Genomic DNA, 22,792 nt, shown 5'->3' with positions numbered 1-22,792 from the left:
GCTGTCTCCCTCCACAGGTGACACATGCACCACCAGCAGCATCTCCGCCACAGACACCGCCGCAACCACCGCCACCTGCCCCGCAACGTGCACAGACAGTGCCACCACAGCCGACATGGACAACATTCCCAGTGGGCAGCCGTCTGAGGCTGCAGGAGACGCCCTGCATAGACTACATGGGGCACCACAACCAGCACTGTTAGTACCAGCAGTTGGCAGGCAAAGTTGCAGCATGGTGGAGTGTGTCTCTGACTCCATGGAGTATCATGCTACCTGTTCCCAGGAAATCTCGTGGCACACACACCCAGGTGAGGGAATGGGAACTGCCACACCCCAGGTGCAGCACTCTGGGCACCATGCCCCCTCCAGAACCAGGGAAGAGATACATCCACTACCCCAGTCCTTGGCAGGATGAAGCACTCTGGACACAAAGCCCCCTCCAGAACCAGAGGAGAACAGCATCCACTCACCCAGCCCTTGGCAGGATGAAGCACTCTGGGCACAAAGCCCCCTCCAGAACCAGTGGAGAGATACATCCACTACTCCAGTCCTTGGCAGGATGAAGCACAATGGGCACAAAGCCCCCTCCAGAACCAGTGGAGAAAAACATCCACTAGAGAGACTGTGGCTTTGCAATCCCCAGGGCCAATCAGTGGGTAACCCACCCAGTTGAGAGACTTGAGAGACTGTGGCTTTGCACTCCCCAGGACCAATCAGTGGGCAACCCACCCACTTGAGAGACTTGAGTGACCAATCAGTGGGCAACCCACCCACTTGAGAGACTTGATAGACTGTGGCTTTGCACTCCCCAGGACCAATCAATGGGCAACCCACCCACTTGAGAGACTTGTGAGACTGTGGCTTTGCATTCCCCGGGACCATTCTGTGGGCATGGAGCCCCCTCGTGGAGCAGTGGCGTTGTCCCTTCATCCGGCTGAGGAGCCCCTCTTCCCCTTCCCCCTGAGGTGCCTGTTTATTTTCGACCTGATGCCCCAGCAGTGTTCTCTCTGTTTAGAGGCAGGTATCATGTGCAGGCTTCGCCCATGCATTTTGGGACCACTGGTCCACGGACAATGATTGGAACAGTATCCGGACTTGTGTAGTTGCTCTACATATTTCTATATAATGATCTTTTACAGACCTGTTTCCATATCTGAATTTTCGATGATTACACTTGTTACAATCATTTCCTTTTGTCCTTGCGTTCTTCCAGAGGGTTACGGGGTATATATGTAATGTTGTTGCATGTATTTGTGTGTATGGTGTTGTGGGTGAGGGTGTTGCGTGTGTGTTTCACTCTCTTTTTCCTCCCCCCTCCTGTGTGTGCTAGGTGCAGTACTCACTGTGGTAGTTGCTGCCGTCTTTGCTGCTCCTGGAAGAAGAGGAGTTAAACCAACATTGGTAGCACCTGTAACTCGGGCTCCATGGTGTCCTGGTTCCTCGTAGGGTGTCGAGAGGTGAGTGGTTTCCCTTCTGTGTACTGTTTCCGCTGTGCTTTTGATGGCGTTGGTACTGCCACTGAAAAGCTGGTGGATTGGTGCCTTGTAATACAATGGACGGTACATTGTCTTCCGCCTGTCTGTTGGCGGTTACCACCGCAGTGTTTGTTTCTACCGTCGTGGCGGTCGGAGTGTTAAAGTGGCTGTCTGTGTTTGCGGTTTCCGCCATGATCGTGATCCCATTATTTTCCGCCGGCCTGTTGGCGTATTACCGCCACTTTAACACCGACAGCCAGGGTTGTAATGAGGGCCTTTGTGTTTAGCGATACCTTACAATTTAAAAGCACCAGAAGCAAAGCTCCATGCGCACCGGCTGTCAGGCAGCAAAACAAAATTTCAAGATAACTTTTGTGATTAATGTTCCTGCTAGAGCAAGAGATTGGTGTTTTGTCTAGTGGCAGTTTTGACTTGACATAAAGTAGTGCAGGGGGTTAATATGTCTGCTGCAAAGAACAGATCTGTATTTTATGTGGGTAGCTGAGTGGATTTGTAAAGCAAGCCTTTACCAGGGCTTTAAAACAAATTAAATGTATGTGAGAGAGGGGCTATGGAGAGATGAGGGGCGCTTTTGCTGGGTGGTAGTTGGTAGTGCAGAAACTGGAAGGTTTCATTCACTAATGACATCTCTCTTTTTGCCACCACTCTAAACTCGGTTCAAGAATGGATGACTTCTCACAACCTAAAACTGAATGATTTCAAAAACAAATTCCTCCTTATTTCTTCTTTAAAGTCACCACCACCTTTACATATCTGGATGGGTATACTCAATATTATTGACAGCACACCCATCATCATTGACAGTGCCAAATTCATGGGATTCACTCTGGATAAAAGGCTCAATCTTTAGACCTGCATCAGCACCAAGGCGAAGAATGTACTGTATTAATTACGTCTACTTTGAGGAATCCACTGCTACATTCCTCAGCTGGATCTGAATTATCTTGTTCAGTCACCAGTTCGCCACAGAATCTACTATTGTAACTCTGTTCTAACAGGTCTCCCCAAGACCCTCCTCATCCCTCTGAAATCATTTCTACATTTGGTGGCTCATTTCGTCTATGGGTGGAAAGAAACAACCATATTTCACCTATGCGTGTCACTCTCTGCTGGCTGCCCATAGAAGCCAGAGTGATATATGAGTGTTTATATCACACACAAGGTCTTAAATCCTCACCCTCCTCACTACCTAGTGAACAAACTAAAGCTATCGAGAGGCACCAGACCATAATGAAACACTGTTGCTTTGTTGCTACAGCCGCCAACTTTTAATAAGGAATGACTAACTGCACAATCTTTCTCAGGCAGTGCGATCAGACTATGACAATGGTTTAACAAAGGCCCCCGAAGCCCCTGCAGTGCATGGGGGGGTGAGCTCCTGGGTCCCTCCTCAGCACAGTGACCTGGCCTGAGAGCCCCTGAGTGGGATCAGAGGGGATCCTCCATGTACTTTGCAAGGGGACCCCATCAAGTTGTGTTACGCCACCAGACTATGCACATCCCTGAAACTGCGCATCACCACCTCATCTCCGGTCTTCAAAACGAAGCTGAAAGCCCATCTCCTACAAAGTCACTTTGGCCAGTTGTCCCCTTAGCCAACCTCCCCTATGGTAATGCGCCCCACCGAGATTACTTGACGCCACTACCTACACCACCTACATCTTCTAATAAATTAAAGTCCCTTCCTTTGCAAAGATGGATAGGAATAAATGCCCGTAGGTATCTACCAGCTTCTATGTGCCCTTTGTATTGTTCATAACTAGTAACTGACTGTAAAAATTGTATCCTCTGTATTGAAACCTGTTTTATTGTAAAGCGCTCTAAATCCTTTGGGTGATGCCCAGCTATATGAAAATAAATAAATGAATAAATAAATAAATAATCGTTGCAGAGAGGATATGGTGTGGGGTTTGAGACCGCACTGCTCCCGACGGCATGGCGTCATTCTGCTGCGGTATGGTATCCCACTCTCCCGGTAGGTCTGTGCAGGGCTGGGAGCGTGAGTTAGGCCTCCCCCACGCGACCTTGAGTGAGGCGGGCGCCATGAGGGTCCCATTCCATCCCAGGCGTGCATTTCTGTTTATTCCAACGAGTGCCCGCGCAGAGAGTGCTTGGGTGAGGGCCGCAGCTCCTTGCTGCTTTTGGAATGGGGTTAAAGTGCAATCCGAGCTGTTATGCAAGCTTGTTGAGCTGGGCCCTCTGCCAACTCTGGCGGCAGCGTGTGCTCCTCGACTCCAGACCCCCAGCCTGGATCCCTCCCCGCCTCCAACTTATGAAACAGCAGCACAGGCCGCTGTATATAAAGCCCTCGAGCGCTGGGCTGGCTGCCTGCACATCTGCACACATCTGGAAAGCCTGCCTGCCTGTCTCTCCCGCCGACGGCTCTGTAAGGGATTGCGTTTCTATGAAGAGGACTGACTAAGTCTTTCAAAGCAGGATTGGGAGCCAGAGGGGTGAGGGTGGACGGAAGACAGCACCATAGTGGCCGTTCCAGGAGAAGGAAATTCAGAACTTTCAGCAGTTAATTTCAGATATTGTGGGTTTAACTACGAAAGACTCTTGGAATATACTCTGTAGGACGCCAGTGGGGAGAAAGTGCGCACTGTCACTTAAAGCTTCACTCTAAGGAGTGACAGAGCTGCGCTGGAGAAGGCGGCCTGGGCTGCACTCTAAGAAGTGACAGAGCTGCACTGGCAAAGGGCATGGGGGTCTCTTATGCTCCAGAGCAGTGACGGAGCTGCACTGAGCAAAGTGTGTGAAGTCTCTTAAGCTCTACTTGAAGGAGTAGGAGTGACAGCTGCACTGGGGAAAGTGCACCTGGTCTCCAAGGAGTGACAGTGCTGCTTTACAGAAAAGTGCGCCGAGCCACTTAACAGTGGTTTGTGACGTAAACTAGAGACTTCGTGAGAGACCGGTCCCCTGAGAGGCCTGAGGTGGTGGGCGAAGATCAGGAACGTGTCAGAGAGCTGTAGATTTTCTGATAGGCCCTACTTGTGAAAGACCCAAAGGGATGAGGAAACAGTTGTCACAAGTTGGAAATAATGAGTTTCTATGACACGCTGAGAACAATTCCTCTGGCGCAGCCCTGCAATAGATCCAGGTTTATGTCAGGCTTAAATTATGGAGATTTCTAGATTTAGCAGATGGGACAGGCAGTCCAGGCACTGCACCGTTCCAAAATTACCAGATTTGTATTTGTGCCGACCCTTCTCCTGAGGCGGTATCGCCGTAGCATCTCCGTAGGTTGAGTAACTGGTCTGTCTTTCGTTCCAGGGGTGTGTTCTCTGAGGACAGGATAGTGACGTCAGCAAGATGGACATGAAGGTGTGTGGGCTCCTGCTGGCCCTAGGTTTCCTGGGCACCTGCCTGGCAGAAAAGGACTGCACCGTGGACCACTTCCCTGTCAAGCAGAATTTCGACCGTGAGCGGGTATGTATCACGAGGGCGGTAATGTCTTATGTGTCATGGATAGTTGTATGTTTAACCAGGGACGTTGTTATTGCTAATGCAGCAGGTGCAATGGCACCAGGACCTATGAGAGAGTGGGGTTTAGTCATGGGTGTTGATTCAACAAAATGCCAGGGGTAGCGGAAGTGACATCACACCCTTTGACCTTAGTGAAGTCACAGGAAGTGATGTCACATGACCTTATCCCAATGACGTCACAATAATCGCACTCGCTCTTACCCTTACTCACTCATTATCACTCTCTTACTCACTGTTACTCTCACCCACCTATACATTCTCAATCACATGCCTTCACACACAAGCACTATCCTACTTACTAACATACACATACACACTCTCACCAGAACTCTCTCTCACCCACATGTACAGATATATAATATATATGCAAAGTATTTTGATTCACTTTCCTAAGATACCAGTGGAGGTTCTGTTCCAGATCTTGCTGATCTACTTTTTTATTACATTAATAGTGAATGATAGATTATCAATCACCGTTAATGTAATAACAAAATGAGCAGAAAGGGAGGCTGGAGCCTGACACTGGTAATGCGAGCTACCCCTGTGTTCTTTGCACTCATTTTGCCACCTCTGAGACCTGGTGTTGCAAAGGCACTGCCAGGGGTCGCAAAGTGCAAGTCAGGGGTCACAAAGGGCAAGTCAGGGGTCGCAAAGGCAGGGCCAGGGGTTGCCAAGGGCAAGCCATGGGTCGCAAAGGCAGTGCCTGGGGTTGCTAAGGGCAAGCCAGCAGTCTCAGGCAACCCCTAAATGACTTCAATGTCTAGTGCATTACATTCATAACTGTCTTTTACTACCTAGCTGGAAGTGAGGGGTGTAAATTATCTTTTTTTTCAGAGACCCATAATTCCCCAACTAACGTTGTACTTTAATGTTAAATGCTATGTTATGCTATATTATGATGGGATTTATGTTATGTAAGTTACTGTGCGCAGCAATACTTTGCATGATGACGTATGCAGTCTGGGAAGTACCAGTAGGCCCGCCTTTCCTTCCTCTGACCCTCCCTTACAGTCTTGTTTGCGACTTGGCCCTCTTAGTTCACACCCTTCCCATGTCTCTTCTGAGGAGCTCCAATGGAAGACACAGAGCCTGTACTCCCTCCTGTCCAATGCTTGTATCACTGTTTGGTGATACTGCAGGCGGCGAGTACACACATCCCCACTGGCCATGTATACCTCATAATGAGGTCAGGTATGGACACCGTGCAGCCTTCTCATTTCCTTTAAGGCAGTATCTGCTTGTCTCTACGAGAAATCACATATATATATATATATATATACATATGTATATATATATATATACATATATATATATATCATAAATCCAAACTCTCCAAAAGAGAAAACGCACGCTCAGGAATTCAAAAGTAGAAGTGTTTATTCAACACACAACGCGTTTCGGCTGACAAGCAGCCTTGATCACCTGTATAGTTCAACCAATGTGCTATCCTTTAAATACAATCTTGACAACACCATAAAAACAGGACTAAGTAATTATTTTCGTACAAGTAAATATCCTAAAAAGGATTTTAAGTGGATGACATAAGCAAGACTGATTCAATTAAATAAATATATAAATATATATGTACACAGCCACATAACTTATTATTTCACTAAATTACCACCAAGTAATTAAGTAGTATATATATAAATATATGTTCAGTTTTATAGAGCGCAAACTCAGTCTTAGGGTACTGGAGCGCTTTACAAGAGCACCGGATTACATTACACAAGGTTAGATTTTTGTTTTTGTTTTAGGCTCCGTTCCACTTGGATTTGGCCAGAATCACAAGATGTGGAGCCAACAACAGCTTTGGCTGTTTTGCCACATCTGACATATGTCGGTAGTAGAAATCAGAAACAATGCGTTCTCTAGTTTCTTACAAGGCTATCTGTCCAAACTAGAAACCACACATGGCACAACATGGTGCACTTTCTTCCATATTGGTATTCTGTCTACCTGGGGCCGTATCATGTAAATTGTGCACTTTTATTGTTTGCGCCATGTCACACCTTTCAAAACGTGTGCCTGACAAAAACATGGACGGTGCACTGTATTGCAAAGAATTCACTGCCCCATGGGCAGCCGTGAACCTATGCTGCCCCCAGGGCAGCACATTCACTTGAAATACACAGGAGCTGTTTAAAAGCTGCTCACAATGCAAGTGGCATGCCGCCTGCACTTTGAAGAGGGGAGAGAGAGATCCTCTGGCAGGCGGGTGCAGTGTGACTGCACCTGCCTGCAGGGGGATGTTTATGGGGGAGGGGTCCATGGTACCCCTCTTCTCCCCTCCAGAGGGCTGCCTTTGGAAGGTGCACTGATAGTGCACTACCTTTGTGTGCCACACTTTCAGTGTGGCTCCTAAATGCACGTTTGCCTTTGCCCACGTCCATAATACGGTGCGGGAGCAAGAGCAAACTTATTCCCTCATGCATTGGGCCATGCCCCATGAAATTGAGGGAACACCCTCATATGGTAGCATTGACGCAACATGTGCCCCAGCGCTACTAGCATTACCGAAAGGGAAGAAAAAGCACCTGCGACCTCCTCTGTAATACCATTGTACCTGTCGGAGGGATGCACAATGTATAATACAGCCCCTGGTGTGTAGATTCCTCAAATACATATATAGGCCCTTATTTCTCATGCAATGCAGGTGAGCAACCACATTTGCTGCACTATGTTGCATTAGGGGGGAAATAGTGCTGTGCCATATCGACAAATACCTGCATGCTGCTAGTGTTATCCCTCACACTAGCACACAATGTGATTGTCGTGATGATGCACAGCCTTACACCATGGTGCAGAGGTGAGTGTCTACTGTCTAGCATAGGATTTGTAATGGAGCTGGATCCTCGGGATATACTTCAGTGATACTAATCATTAGTGTAAAAGGTCATTTATTTAGGACAGGATTGTAACAATAATACATACTTTAACTTTTCAACGTATACACCCCAACTTTAACAGAGCCCACCCTTTAAGTTTTCCTCGCTCATTTTTCACTTCAAAACCCAAATTTTTCGCTTCCACTCCCTTAGACACTTCCCTTTTTCTTTCATGCCCTACTTGCTTCGTGCATCCCCCACACCCTGATCCTTCACCTGCTTCTTTTTCCCCTGGAAGGGTGGCCAAGCCCGCATCTGACTCTCCACCTTCCCCCATCTACTGCCTCACTTTCTTCATTACAACCTGCCCTAACTGACACTCACTAACCCCGACTAGATCCATTCCGCAGAACCACGCATCGCTATTTCCTCACTACTACCTTTGCCTATTGCCGGGTGGGTCGGTGGCCAAATCTAGCCAACCCCACCTACCTGTGACCTATCCAGTCCTCCAGCATCACTTCCCGTACCCCGAATGTGCCCACGGAGAGACTAGAGCGAGTCTCCCTCTCTGTGGGCCCTTCCATCGGGACATACTTCAGTGATTCCAATCGTTAGTTTAAAAGGTCATTTATTTAGGACAGGATTGTAACAATAATACATACCATAACTTTTCAACGTATACACCCCAACTTTAACAGAGCCCACCCTTCAAGATTTCCTCGCTCATCTTTTCACTTCAAAACCCACATTTTTCACTTCCACTCCCCTTTCATGCCCTACTTGCTTCGTGCACCCCCCACTCTCTGATCCTTCACCTGCTTGTTTTTCCCCTGGAAGGGTGACCAAGCCCGCATCTGACTCTCCACCCTCCCCCATCTACTGCCATCCAGCATAAACCCACTTGGTGTTTTGCTGCCCCTCCAAAAAGGAAAAAACACACTACTGCAACCTTATTGCCTTACGCCTGCTCTCTGAGCCTCATCTTTTCTCCCCACAAATCCCCCACCAGTAAACTCAAATCTGTCAGATAGTATGCGTTCCCCAACTGTGACAAGTGCAGTCCATCTGCCCTGAAAACTGCCTCATCTTGCTCCTTGATATTTCCCTTTTTTAAAAACTTTTATCCCATGTGACCAACAGAACACCTGCATGGCCCGATTAAGCTTTTTGCGAGCCCGCTCCATGGCTCCATGCTTAACTGCCCCTCTCCACGCTCGTCGAGGCACAACCTCAGTCCAGACCAAGCAGGTACCATGCAACCTCTGTTTGAGGAGTTCCAAATCTCTCTGCATGTGTTGCAGTAGTGTGAGCCCTGACAGTTTCACAAGGTCGTTTTCCCCCAGAAGAATCAACAGCAAGTCGGGACAACCCCAGTTCGGCATGCTAGAAGTAATAAACGGAAGCAGACTTCCCCACCTCTTGCCGCTTTTTCCCCACCAGAAAACTTCATGTTGACTGCTAGAGAGTCCCAAAGCCCGCCCGTAAATCTGTTTTTCTGCAAACTTCGCCGCCCATGGCCGACCAGCCATGTGACCATCTTGTCCTTCTGTGGGCCGGACACACACCCTGCAAAGAAAAAGAACTGTAGCGGTGGTCTCCAGATTTAAACCCTCTTCCAAAAAACATGTGTTAAAACTGAGTAGCCAGCATGGGTCCAAAACAAAACCTTTCTACGGCCTCACGTAGCGCTCGCAGCATCTAGACTTCCATCTACCTATTCCCCTAATCGTTCCCCAGTCCCAACCCAAATGGACCCAGTCCTGAAGGAATGAGTGCCAAAATCAAGGGCGTGACGACCCGTCTGCTTTAAGGCCATCCTTAACACCTGCAACAACTGGAAACTAGTAAGCTTTGCCCCCGACCTATGCACAAAAACTCCAATCTCTCCCGCGAAGCATTGCACACCCGGAAAACTCAGACATTCCCACACCGGGCACGCAGACACATTACCACCTCTGCCCAGCCATACCCATTTCCCTTTCCCCAACTGATCAGTCTTAGAGCGCCAGAGCCAAATCCCCAAACCATCCCCATGCAGGCAAACCTCCTTAATCTTCACACTTCCCCCCTCCCAACCCCCAACAATTTGGACACTCGAAACGCCCCAAAAAACATCCACACAATGCAAGAACAAAACAAAGCCAACTCGTATTCGTCAGTGCAGCATACTGGCAAAACATGCAAGAGTTCCAACAATAACTCAAAAGTGATGGGCTCTCTATCTTCCCTACTCGAACTTGACCTAACCCTGCCCCAGCCTCTCAGCATCTTTCCCAACAAATCATTACGTGCTGGATCAAAACCAAAAAAGAGTTTCCCATAAAAGGAGACCCCTGCCAACTTTCCACCAATGGTAGCGGGCGACAAACCTTGACCAATCAGAAAGAGCACAAAACGCAACACGCGTAACTCTAGTTCTAGCTCCTTGTAACCAAAAATTGCCCGAACACAACTCGAACGATTGAAAATCCAACCATGCCAGCTTGTAACTCCACCGAGTGGATTCCGCTAAGGACATCTCCACCAGCCCAGTGATCATCACGCCCCCCACTCCCAAATGTCTGCCGGGACTGCAGTCTTGTTCTTGTTATGCTCTCCTTGTTCTATGGCCAATTCAGTCCCATCAAAAACCAGCAGCTCTTGGGTGTCCCCAGGGGCCTCTTCTCCTAAAATCTCTGGACCTGCCTCCCCCACTGCTCCCTCCTCTTGCTGCCCAGTGCCCAGCTCCTCAGTATCTTGGGGAGGGATGGAAGCGCCTCGCGATCACCCTCCCGTTGCTTTTTAAAGTTTTTTGGGCGCCCCCGTCCCCACCCTTTCAGGAGATGTACACATGACTACTACTGCCGCTACCCGGCTCGACGCGATGCGCATCGGCCGCACCATGCTGACACAGCCCTGGTCGAGGACACCAGGCCTGAGGAGATCGGCTCGGCCGGCTTCGCCAATAATGCGAAGCGCGGCCCTCACCGCTTCAGCGTTGTGGCTTGTTGCCATGGCGCTGAAGTAAGAGCAGCGTAATGCTGCAGAAAAGCGTTCCGGCAAGGCCTACCGCCTCAAGCCGGTGACTAATAGAGCCTCTGCCTACCTACAAGCCCCAGAAACTTCCCTTGGCCAAACTCCGTTCTGATTGATAGTCGGCGCAGAAAGAGGCAGATCCCTCCCTCACACCTCTTTTAACCTCCCACCCTTAGACCCACCCCCACCTACCTGTGACCTATCCTGTCCTCCGGCGTCAATTCCCTTCCCTCAAATGTGCCCACGGAGAGACTAGAGCGAGTCTCCCTCTCTGCGGGCCCCTCCATTCCATTACATATTCCTGTACATAGACAAATTCAGAAGGCTCCCACCCACTGGATGCATGCTGTGCACTGCAACATAGATCCAAAGCCCCTGTTTGTTTTGAGAACTGAGCACATTTTCTCCTTGATTTCACCTGCTTTAAAAAGGTGTTAGTTTTTTTTATGGAGATCCCCGGATGGCTATTTTAGTAAATCCTGCTTTGTGTGAAAACCTTTGGCTGCCTGTGGGAATCCACGCCATTCTTACCCCAGAACACTCCCGTCTTACCCTCACACCGTGGTTGCTTATGTTTCCCAGTATGCAGGAACATGGTACGCCGTGGCCAAGAAAGACCCAGAGGGCCTATTCCTCCTGGATAACATTGTCGCCCAGTACGATGTGGACTCAAACGGAAGAATGATCGCCACAGCTAAGGGCAGAGTTGTCCTCTTTGGGTTAGTCATTTCAATGTCTTCTTGCCTTCTTGACCTGCAGTGCAGGGCGTGGTGCATCATGGGTTAACTTCTGTGTACTTTAATCTGGAACTGACTGCGGTGCCTTTTCTTCCCTGCAGGAGCCTGGAGATGTGCGCAGAAATGATTGGGAAATTTACAGACACCGAGGACCCCGCAAAGTTTCGCCTGGAGTACAGTGGGCTCCTGTCCTTCCTTGAGACAGGCAGTAAGTGCTAGTCTCCATGTACTTGAGATGAACTCGGATGTGCTGGTGCGTGTTTGCCAGGGCCACTGGATTTATTTAGGAGACAGGACCAAATTATGCTGCAGGGTAGACTAAAATATGTGTAAGGAAAGGCAAATTCTATGGCGTTATGCATGATATTTTGTGATAGTAATACTGCCTTTTTTTCTGATTTTTACACTAGTCAACAAAGCCTGGGCATTTTTTTAACTCATTAGTACTGTTTAACACACAGATACAATAAGCAGCAGAAACAGGACCAGTCCATGTTTGCAAAGGACCATTGACTGCGCTGCAATACACAACACTGCGTTTTTAGTAACTTTTGATCTATTTGAGCTAGAAAGGAAATTGGTGGTTTATGTGGCAAATCCATAATTATGTGGAGAATGCTGCAGTCTCAAAATCGCATAATTCCAGTGGTCCTGGTGTTTGGCTTCCTGTAACACTAAGGCCCATATTTATACTTTTTTGGCGCTGCATTTGCATCATTTTTTGACGCAAAAGCGACGCAAACTTGCAAAATACAATTGTATGCACTGCTAAAAAAGTATAAAAATGGGCCTAAGTGTCAACCTTTCAGACCGGTGTGAACCGTGATGGCCACTCAATATTTGAGTATGTTGGTGTTTTGCTCCATATCCTTCAATACCTGTCAATTCAGTAATTACAGCTGCAGATAGACCCACAAATGCAATAAAACAGGTCTGTTATAGCAATATTCACCCATTGTCTGATACTGTCACCTCAAAATGCCCCTTCAGGCAGTGTGTAATGACAACATGATGGTGGGCCCCAGCCCCACGTGGTAAGAGATATAAAGGTCCCCCTTATGTCACAGATATCCATACGCCAGGGTCGGAATACCGGTCCAATGACGGGTGGGGCCCACTTTGCACAACGGGGGCTGCAGACCAGGTAAGACGCCACAGCCTTTAGATGCTGCGGGAGTACTGCATAGCTATTCACTCACACAAAGTATTAATACTTCAACTATCAGCACATATGGTCTATGGGAATATCAGACTATCACAGAATTGCCTCTGAGAATGTGGAATAACGTGGGAATTCGTATTTCCTCGTAGATGCCCGCACGTTACTCCCTATTTGTGCTGGCTTTTCATCCAGAACTTTCGCCTGCTTTGGGCACAGGAAATGTCGTGCACTAAAGCAAACAAGACACAGACTTATAAACACTCATACACACAGACAAATTAAGTAGAAAAAACAAGCGCCCATACATAGACCTGCAAACGTGCATGCAGCTGTATAAACAGATCAACATACATCAAGACAAGCATTCCAGTGAGTATAAAAGCCACCCTACACAGAAGAACCCACAAACACATGCCCACAGTCAATCCTGCCTCTGTACAGCTGGGATCTCAGGGTGATGTGTGTCACCGGAGCACATGGTGAAGTGCAAGGGATACTCAGGCTGATTTGTGGTTGATGGGCCCACGGTGATGTCAGACGATGTTTTATCAAAATATTGATGTTTCTAAATATTGATGTTTCTTACACTAACTGAACAATCTTGACTTGTCACGTTAAGTATGTGTGGAGTTAGAATTTTAAATGTACACACCCGACATATTCTTATCTTCAGATTATGACGGGAGTCAACATTGTACAGTCCACAGAAGTGCAGGTTGATATTCTCGATCTTGATATGTTGACATACAACCTGTCAGAGCGATCTCAACATTTTTCCTGGCAGATCATCCAACCCTATTATTTGAAGTATTTTGTCATTATATACCCCGGTCTAGAAGTACCAAAATACACAGATATAAAACGACTCAACGAGGAACTCATTCATGACACAGGAAAGCTTGAAAACAATTCACGAGACAAATAAGCTCATTTCTTCTTTTTTTCTGTAATCATTTGAGGGACGAGATGTTTATGCAAGTAGATAACATATTTAAAGTAAATAATAGATCAGGTGGCACTTGAGGATGAGGCTCATTTGAGGGACGAGACGTTTATGCAAGTAGATAAAACATTTAAGTTAAATAATAGATCAGGTGGCACTTGAGGATGACGCTCATGACGTGTCTGTGAAATTTGCTATTGCCTGGGTAGTACACGTAAAGCTTCATACTTTAAGCATTATGCAATGCAGCATAACCATAATTTAACAATTACATGTATACGGTGTTTGTTTCTACATTGCAAGTATCCTTAGGCTTACAGTCACATTCACAACTGCTTGCCCTTGGACACTGGTGGATACACGCAAAGCATATATTTGAAGTGTATGATGCTGACAGTTTCACTTACCTTAGTTCTTGCATCTTACCAAATGCTTTCATTAGCTCTGTGTACATTTCCCTAGAAACGGAGAGTACTATGAAATAAGTATTTGGTATATTTGGTATGGGAAATGAGAAAGATAACCCTGCTGAATCAATCACTTTGAAACTGATGACTTAAAATTACAGGTATGGGCTCTAGAATCCTTTCCAAAGCATTGCTGATTAAAAGGCCCAGGGTAGGTAATGGTGTCACAGAACTAGTGGACTGACCAATAAATCTAGGCCACAGAAGCAGCAGAGGGATGGAAGCTGAATATTTTATTGCTGCATTTTAATGTAGCCAGGAACTCAGCTTTCATTAATTTAAATTTGGCATAATACTGTACTCTCTTTTACTTTTGTGGCCATAAATAAATATCTTCTTCAGTCACCATGCTTTTGAAGAGCATGGACATGTGTTCGTAATTGCCATATCTGGTTCTGTCCAAGCTGAGGAAGCCAGGAAATGCATGTACTGAAACTGCCAGAATTGTAGATATTTTTTGAACTCCTGTCTTCCTGCTCCAAACTCGAGTCATATTTAACCCCTTCGCTGCCAGGCCTTTTCCCCCTCCTGTGCCGAGCCTTTTTTTGGCTATTTGGGGCAGTTTGCGCTTAGGCCCTCATAACTTTTTGTTCACATAAGCTACCCACGCCAAATTTGCGTCCTTTTTTTCCAACATCCTAGGGATTCTAGAGGTACCCAGACTTTGTGGGTTCCCCAGAAGGAGGCCAAGAAATTAGCCAAAAATACAGTGAAAATTTTGTTTTTTTCAAAAACATGGGAAAAAGGGGCTGCAGAAGAAGGCTTGTGGTTTTTTCCCTGAAAATGGCATCAACAAAGGGTTTGCAGTGCTAAAATCACCAGCTTCCAAGCTTTCAGGAACAGGCAGACTTTAATCAGAAAACCCAATTTTTCAACACAATATTGGCATTTTACTGGGACATACCCCATTTTTACGTTTTTTTGTGCTTTCAGCCTCCTTCTAGTCAGTGACAGAAATGGGCATGACACCAATGCTGGATCCCAGAAACCGCAACATTTCTGAAAAGTAGACAAAATTCTGAATTCAGCAAAGGGTAATTTGCATAGATCCTACAAGGGTTTCCCACAGAAAATAACAACTGAAAAAAAAAAATATTGAAATTGAGGTGAAAAAATCTGCAATTTTTCTCTACGTTTTACTCTGTACTTTTTCCTGCAATGTCAGATTTTTGAAAGCAATATACCGTTACATCTGCTGGTCTCTTCTGGTTGCGGGGATATATAGTGCTTGTAGGTTAATCAAGAACTCTAGGTACCCAGAGCCAATAAATGACCTGCACCCTGCAGTGGGTTTTCATTCTATACCGGGTATACAGCAATTAATTTGCTGAAATATAAAGAGTAAAAAATAGCTATCAAGAAAACCTTAGTATTTCCAAAATGGGCACAAGATAAGGTGTTGAGGAGCAGTGGTTATTTGCACATCCCTGAATTACGGGGTGCCCATACTAGCATGTGAATTACAGGGCATTTCTCAAATAGACGTCTTTTTTACACACTCTCTTATATTTGTAAGGAAAAAATGTAGAGAAAGACAAGGGGCAATAACACTTGTTTTGCTATTCTATGTTCCCCCAAGTCTCCTGATAAAAATTATACCGCACTTGTGTGGGTAGGCCTAGCGCCCGCGACAGGAAATGCCCCAAAACACAACGTGGACACATCCCATTTTTTTAAAGAAAACAGAGGTGTTTTTTGCATAGTGCCTACCTGTAGATTTTGGCCCCTAGCTCAGCCGGCACCTAGGGAAACCTACCAAACCTGTGCATTTTAGAAAACTAGAGACCTAGGGGAATCCAAGATGGGGTGACTTGTGGGGCTCTCACCAGGTTCTGTTACCCAGAATCCTTTGCAAACCTCAAAATTTGGCTAAATAAACACATTTTACTCATATTTCGGTGACAGAAAGTTCTGGAATCTGAGAGGAGCCACAAATTTCCTTCCACCCAGCGTTCCCCCAAGTCTTCCGATAAAAATGGTACCTCACTTGTGTGGGTAGGCCTAGCGCCCACAAAAGGAAATGGCACAAAACACAACGTGGACACATCCCATTTTTTACAAAAAACAGAGGTGTTTTTTTGCCAAGTGCCTACCTTTAGATTTTGGCCCCTAGCTCAGCCGGCACCTCGGGAAACCTACCAAACCTGTGCATTTTTGAAAACTAGAGACCTAGGGGAATCCAAGATGGGGTGACTTGTGGGGCTCTGACCAGGTTCTGTTACCCAGAATCCTTTGCAGACCTCAAAATTTGGCTAAAAAAACAAATTTTCCTCGCATTTCGGTGACAGAAAGTTCTGGAATCTGAGAGGAGCCACAAATTTCCTTCCACCCAGCGTTCCCCCAAGTCTCCCGATAAAAATGGTACCTCACTTGTACGGGTAGGCCTAGCGCCCACGAAAGGAAATGGCCCAAAACACAAAGTGGACACATCAAATTTTTTTTTACAGAAAACAGAGGTGTTTTTTGAAAAGTGCCTACCTGTAGATTTTGGCCCCTAGCTCAGCCGGCACCTAGGGAAACCTACCAAACCTGTGCATTTTAGAAAACTAGAGACCTAGGAGAATCCAAGATGCGGTGACTTGTGGGGCTCTGACCAGGTTCTGTTACACAGAATCCTTTGCAAACTTCAAAATTTGGCTAAAAAAACACATTTTCCTCACATTTCGGTGACAGAAAGTTCTGGAATCTGAGAGGAGCCACAAATTTCCTTCCACCCAGCGTTCCCCCATGTCTCCCAATAAAAATGGTACCTCACTTGTGTGGGTAGGCCTAGCGCCCACGAAAGGAAATGGCCCAAAACACATTTTTTCACAGAAAACAGTGCCTACCTGTGGATTTTGGCCTCTAGCTCAGCCGGCACCTGGGGAAACCTAGCAAACCAGCACATTTCTGAAAACTAGACACCTAGGGAAATCCAAGATGGGGTGACTTGTGGGGCTCTGACTAGGTTCTGTTACCCAGAATCCTTTGCAAACCTCAAAATCTTGCCAAAAAACCACTTTTTCCTCTCATTTCGGTGACAGAGAGTTCTGGAATCTGAGAGGAGCCACAAATGTCCTTCCACCCAGCGTTCTCCCAAGTCTCCTGATAAAAATGGTACCTCACTTGTGTGGGTGGGCCTAGCGCCCACGAAAGGAAAGGGCCCAAAACACAACGTGGACACATCCCATTTTTTCACAGAAAACAGAGGTGTTTTTTGCAAAGTGCCTACCTATGGATTTCGGCCTCTAGCTCAGCCGGCCTGGGGGGGGGCAGAAATGGCCTAAAAAAAAAATTGCCCCACTCCCCCAGGGAGCGACCCTTGCCTACGGGGTCGCTCCCCTTGCGTGACGGTGCAAAAAAAAAAAAGATCCCCAGTGCCTAGTGGTTTCTGCCCCCCTTGGGGCAGATTCACCTAAAATCGGCTGATTTGCCCCCAAGGGGGGCAGAAATGGTTTAAATACAATTTGCCCCTCCAGTGGAGCGACCCCTGCCTAAGGGGTCGCTCCCCGTCTCTAAAAAAATAAAATAAAAATTAGCCCTGGCGCCTAGAGGTTTCTGCCCCCCGGGGGCAGATCGCCTAATAACAATAGGCCAATCTGCCCCCAAGGGGGCAGAAATGGCCTGAAATAAATTTGCCCCCCTCACCCCCCCTGGGGAGCGACCCTTGCCTACGGGGTCGCTCCCCTTGCGTGACGGCGCAAAAAAAAAGATCCCTGGTGCCTTGTGGTTTCTGCCCCCCTTGGGGGCAGATTGACCTAAAATCTGCCAATCTGCCCCCAAAGCGGGCAGAAATGGCCTAAATACAATTTGCCCCTCCAGGGGAGCGACCCTTGCCTAAGGGGTCGCTCCCCATCTCTAAAAAAAAAATAAAAAAAAAAAAAAAGTTTGCACTGGCGCCTAGAGGTTTCTGCCCCCCGGGGGCAGATCGGCCTAATAACAATAGGCCGATCTGCCCCCAGGGGGGCAGAAATGGCCTAAAATAAATTTGCCCCTCACTCCCCCCGGGGAGCGACCCTTGCCCACAAGGTCGCTCCCCTTGCGTGACGGTGCAAAAAAAAGATCCCTGGTGCCTAGTGGTTTCTGTCCCCCTTTGGTGGCAGATTGACCTAAAATCGGCCGATCGGCCCCAAAGCAGGCAGAAATGGCCTAAATACAATTTGCCCCTCCAGGGGAGCGACCCTTGCCTAAGGGGTCACTCCCCATCTCTAAAAAAACAAACAAACAAACAAAAAAAAAAAAAAAATTGCCCTGGCGCCTAGAAGTTTCTGCCCCGGGGGGGCAGAAATGGCCTAAAATAAATTTGCCCCCCCCCCGGGGAGCAACCCTTGCCTACAAGGTCGCTCCCCTTGCGTGACGGCACAAAAAAAAAAGATCCCTGGTGCCTAGTGGTTTCTGCCCCCCTTTGGTGGCAGATTGACCTAAAATCGGCCGATCGGCCCCCAAAGCGGGCAGAAATGGCCTAAATACAATTTGCCCCTCCAGGGGAGCGACCCTTGCCTAAGGGGTCGCTCCCCATCTCTAAAAAAACAAACAACAACAAAAAAAAATTGCCCTGGCGCCTAGAGGTTTCTGCCCCCCCGGGGGCAGATCGGCCTAATAACAATAGGCCAATCTGCCCCCAAGGGGGGGCATAAATGGCCTAAAATAAATTTTTGCTCCCCCATCCCCCGGGGAGCGACCCTTGCCTACAAGGTCGCTCCCCTTGCGTGACAGCGCAAATAAAAGATCCCTGGTGCCTAGTGGTTTCTGCCCCCTTGGGGGCAGATTGACCTAAAATCTGCCGATCTGCCCCCAAAGCGGGCAGAAATGGCCTAAATACAATTTGCCCCTCCAGGGGAGCGACCCTTGCCTAAGGGGACGCTCCCCATCTGTAAAACAACAACAACAACAAAAATCCCCGGTGCCTAGTGTTTTCTGCCCCCCTTGGGGGCAGATCGGCCTAATTAAAATAGGCTGATCTGCCCCCATGGGGGGCAGAAATGGCCTAAAATAAATTTGCCCCCCAGGGGAACGACCCTTGTCTAAGGGGTCGCTCCCCTTACGTGAAAAACGAACAAAAAAAAAACTCCCTGGTGTCTAGTGGTTTCTACCCCCTTGGGGGCAGATTGGCCTCATAAAAATAGGCCAATCTGCCCCCAAGGGGGGCAGAAATGGCCTAAATATAATTTGCCCCCTAGGGGAGCGACCCTTGCCTAAGGGGTCGCTCCCCACCTCAAAAACCAAAAACTAAACAAAAAAACAAAAACAAAAAAATTATCCCTGGTGCCGGGGGGAGGGGGGGGGGGGGGCAGATCAGCCTAATAATAGGCTGGGGGGGGCAGAAAAGGCCTTTAAAAAAATGCCCCCCGGGAGCGACCCTTGCCCAAGGGGTCGCTCCCTTATGCCAATTTCCTTTTTTCAAAAGACATCCCTGGTGTCTAGTGGGCGTTTTGACAGCCGGATTGCTTTCAATCCGGCTGCCAAAACACAGAGAGAGACTTCAAAGGGAAGGAAATACATTTCCTTCCCTTTGAAGCCTCTCTCGGCCTCCCCCACGTGATCGGAAGAGAAATGCAAAGCATTTCTCCTCCGATCGCGCTGGAAACTGAGCTTCCAGCGCGATGGGGGAGTCTCTGTGATGCGCGCGCTGACATCACAAGGGGGGTGGGGGTGGGGGTCAGGGGTGAAAGGGGAAGGGCTTCCCCTTCCATCCCTGACTTGGGGGGGGGGTGGGACGGAACCCCACAGAGGGAGCGCTAGCGCTCCCTCTGGGCTGGGTGCCCAGGACGTAATGGTTACGTCCGGGGCACAGCAGCACTGTGCCGCAGGACGTAACCATTACGTCCTGGGCACAGAACCGGTTAAGGAGGATCTAAATTATGCCTGCTGATTCTCTATTAGGGTTTGCTATCTTTGGACTGAGGCTAGCATTGAAGATCATTCTTAGATTATATGGTGAAACAAAGATTTACGCATCAGTTGTAGTTTAAACTAGAATGGAAGGTTAGAAAGGATACTAGCTCTGGTTAGGAAGAGAGAAGCCCAAAATTGCGGAGATCTATGAGAAATGAATACAGGTGCAGATAAAAAATCTCAGTAGATTTTAATCACTTGGGAGTGACTACATAAGATGGGTAAACTGATTTATCCACCTGCCCTAGTTCCTAGCAGAGGATTGATCCTTTCGCCACACAGTGTGGTCATGTTTGGTTACACTGACATTTTGGAGAGATGTTTAGAATCATGAAAGGGTTGGTCAGTATGCTATTTTTCCTGGGAGAATCACAAGGCTACTCATGGAAGTCCCAGCAGGACTAGAGCTGTGTCTTAACTCAAATATCTCCCAGTCTCTTGTCCTGGTGGTGGTACACATAACTATTTCCTGAACTTATCCAAAGTTTATTTTTCAGAGTAACACTTGATTCTCTTTGTAAGTTTAACAATGTCTTTATATTAACGATTGTAATAGTATTTACTTTCTTAGGGCTCAATTCACAAAGGGAAACTTAGACCGGAAGTCTAAGTTTAAATCTAAAGTCTAAGGGCTCAATTCATAAAGGTAAACTTAGACCTAAACTTAGACTTCAGCTCCTAGTTTACCTTCGTGAAAGGCGTCCTGAGTGATTTTCCAAGTGTACAGTCGTTCTCAGGTGCCGGTTGAAGCAGACATTGTTGCTGCATTTTGTTGATTATGAACTGCTACCCACCTTTATGATTTGTATCTGCTCCTTCTTTGTTTTGTAGATGATCCTCACTGGGTGGTGGACACTGATTACGAAACATACGCAATACACTATTCTTGCCGCAGGAAGAATGAGTATGATGGCACCTGCCTTGACAGCTACTCCTTCGTGTTCTCCAGGGATCCGAACGGGTTGACCCCAGAGGCACAACGAACTGTGCGGAAGTGGCAGGAAGTTCTGTGCTTGGAAAGGAAGTATAGAGTTGTAGTTCATAATGGTAAGCATTTGTTTTGGAATGTCTTTTATATTGGGAAATTGAAGCTTTTATTTGGGAGCAAGCTGCCATGGTTGGAGTAAGCGATAAAATCAGAAATGGAAAATTTTGTGATAATCGCCTCATATTTCAGTGAACAAGAAGGATTTAGGGAGGTTCTCCTACCAAGATCTTTTTGAATGGGACAGAGTGATTTCTTTTACAGAAAACGTTTCAGGATATATTGACTGAAGAGGTATATACATGTGGGTTTTATAGGAAGTACTTAGATAAACCATTTACATGTTGCAATACTTTAGGTCTGATGTAGTACCCAAGAGCATTGTTTTCCTGCAGCAACAAGTCATAGATGTATATTGTGTAGTGCACAATAGGGCTGGATGGACAAGCCATCCAGCTACAAAAGTAGGTGCTAACCTACAGGATTTTCTCCTGTGTCCTTTGAAGCCAGTCTAGGCTTGGCATTTATATATCAGGGCTCAGAAAATCCACTCAACCACTCCCTGTGGCGACTCTTATTTCATCAGGTCGAGCTATTTTTAATACGTACTTGCTTCTTCTGGCGAGTTGACACTGAACAGGTGTTCTGTTCAGTCGAAAAGGGGGGGACAATAAAAGATGCCTTTAAATCTTGTTCTTATGTCACATTTGCTCTGTGTTCACAGACAGAGGTCAAAAGTCAGTTTTTCTTACAATTAATTTTCCTTCTGACTGCAGAGTTCCAGGACTATGTAAGGTGAACTGTGTGACCTGCTGCTTAGAATGTAAAATAAAAGGATATAGGGTGTCAGGTTTTACCCAACACACAACATATAATTGACTAAGTCAACTGTGCAAACATTTAAAAATATATTTTACTAGTTGTGAAAGCCCTTTTTAGGGGCGAGCACAAAGCGCTCGGTCCCCTGCTGTAATCTCTCTTTGGGCTTCTAACCACGCCCATGTCACGTCAGTCACTTTCACTGGTTTGTGGGCTTGCTTTTTAAAATCTGCTTGCTTTCATTAGTGAAAGGCATGCATACATCATGCCTTTTCCGGTATTTAGCCCTACTCAAGCGCACCGAACAATTACTGAAAACATACAAGGCTCGATGTTTTCTGTTTGGTTTCTGGACTACTTTTTCTTGTTATTTGGCAGCGTGATCTCGCTGGGCAGTAGTCAAGCTCTTTGCATGACATCGATCCTGTTACATAGGTAATTGCACTTTTGCCTGGTACATAGATAATTGCGCTTTTGCCGGTTACATGGATAATTGCACTTTTGCCAATAGGTTTCACTGCAAGTGAACTTTTATTTCCCTCGGTGTGTTTGCTGATGGCGGCCATCGGCTCGCTTATGTGAAACTTTTACTTTTCAGTTTATATGGCAAGAAAAGTCCAGTTAGTTATGTGAAACTGTTTCACATTTCATTTTCAATTTATGTGTCAAGAAAAGTCTGGTTAAGAGTTTACAATGCTAGTAGCTCAAACTGGAGCAAACACAAGACCCATTGCATTGCAAATGCTTGCTTTACATTTGTGTGATGAAAAAATATTTTAATAGAATGAAAACAAATCAGAATACTTTACATATTATTGTGCAAAGGATATGTTTTCTGAAACCCAATTTTCACAGATTGTTAATACATTCTATAGCTTTAACAGTAAAGCTGCAAGTTAGTGAAGAGGATTATGGACATTTCTTGGAAAGTTACTGTGTGTAGATGACAATATGTTACCACATCATGGTTTAGTAAT

The 22,792-nt window shown here is 46.7% G+C and overlaps 1 protein-coding gene across 3 annotated transcripts in view; it reads left to right on the top strand.

The window, feature by feature from the left end:
• Nucleotides 1–3,752: 3,752 nt before the first annotated feature.
• The window catches only part of RBP4 (retinol binding protein 4), a 29,461-nt gene continuing 10,421 nt past the window's right edge, over nucleotides 3,753–22,792 (top strand). Inside the window, exons 1-5 of one of the 3 annotated variants that reach the window (XM_069239835.1) lie at nucleotides 3,753–3,882; nucleotides 4,770–4,925; nucleotides 11,411–11,547; nucleotides 11,667–11,773; nucleotides 20,843–21,058. In XM_069239835.1, coding sequence (XP_069095936.1) covers nucleotides 4,809–4,925; nucleotides 11,411–11,547; nucleotides 11,667–11,773; nucleotides 20,843–21,058 — 577 coding nt within the window. In that variant the 5' untranslated portion in view covers nucleotides 3,753–3,882; nucleotides 4,770–4,808. Of the gene's footprint in view, nucleotides 4,033–4,769; nucleotides 4,926–11,410; nucleotides 11,548–11,666; nucleotides 11,774–20,842; nucleotides 21,059–22,792 lie in introns of all 3 variants that reach the window. The other 2 variants (XM_069239836.1, XM_069239837.1) reach the window with 2 other exon arrangements.

This window comes from Pleurodeles waltl, chromosome 6 (assembly GCF_031143425.1).
Source record: "Pleurodeles waltl isolate 20211129_DDA chromosome 6, aPleWal1.hap1.20221129, whole genome shotgun sequence".
In the NCBI taxonomy this organism is placed as follows: domain Eukaryota; kingdom Metazoa; phylum Chordata; class Amphibia; order Caudata; family Salamandridae; genus Pleurodeles; species Pleurodeles waltl.
This window is presented reverse-complemented; position numbering and strand designations above follow the sequence as displayed.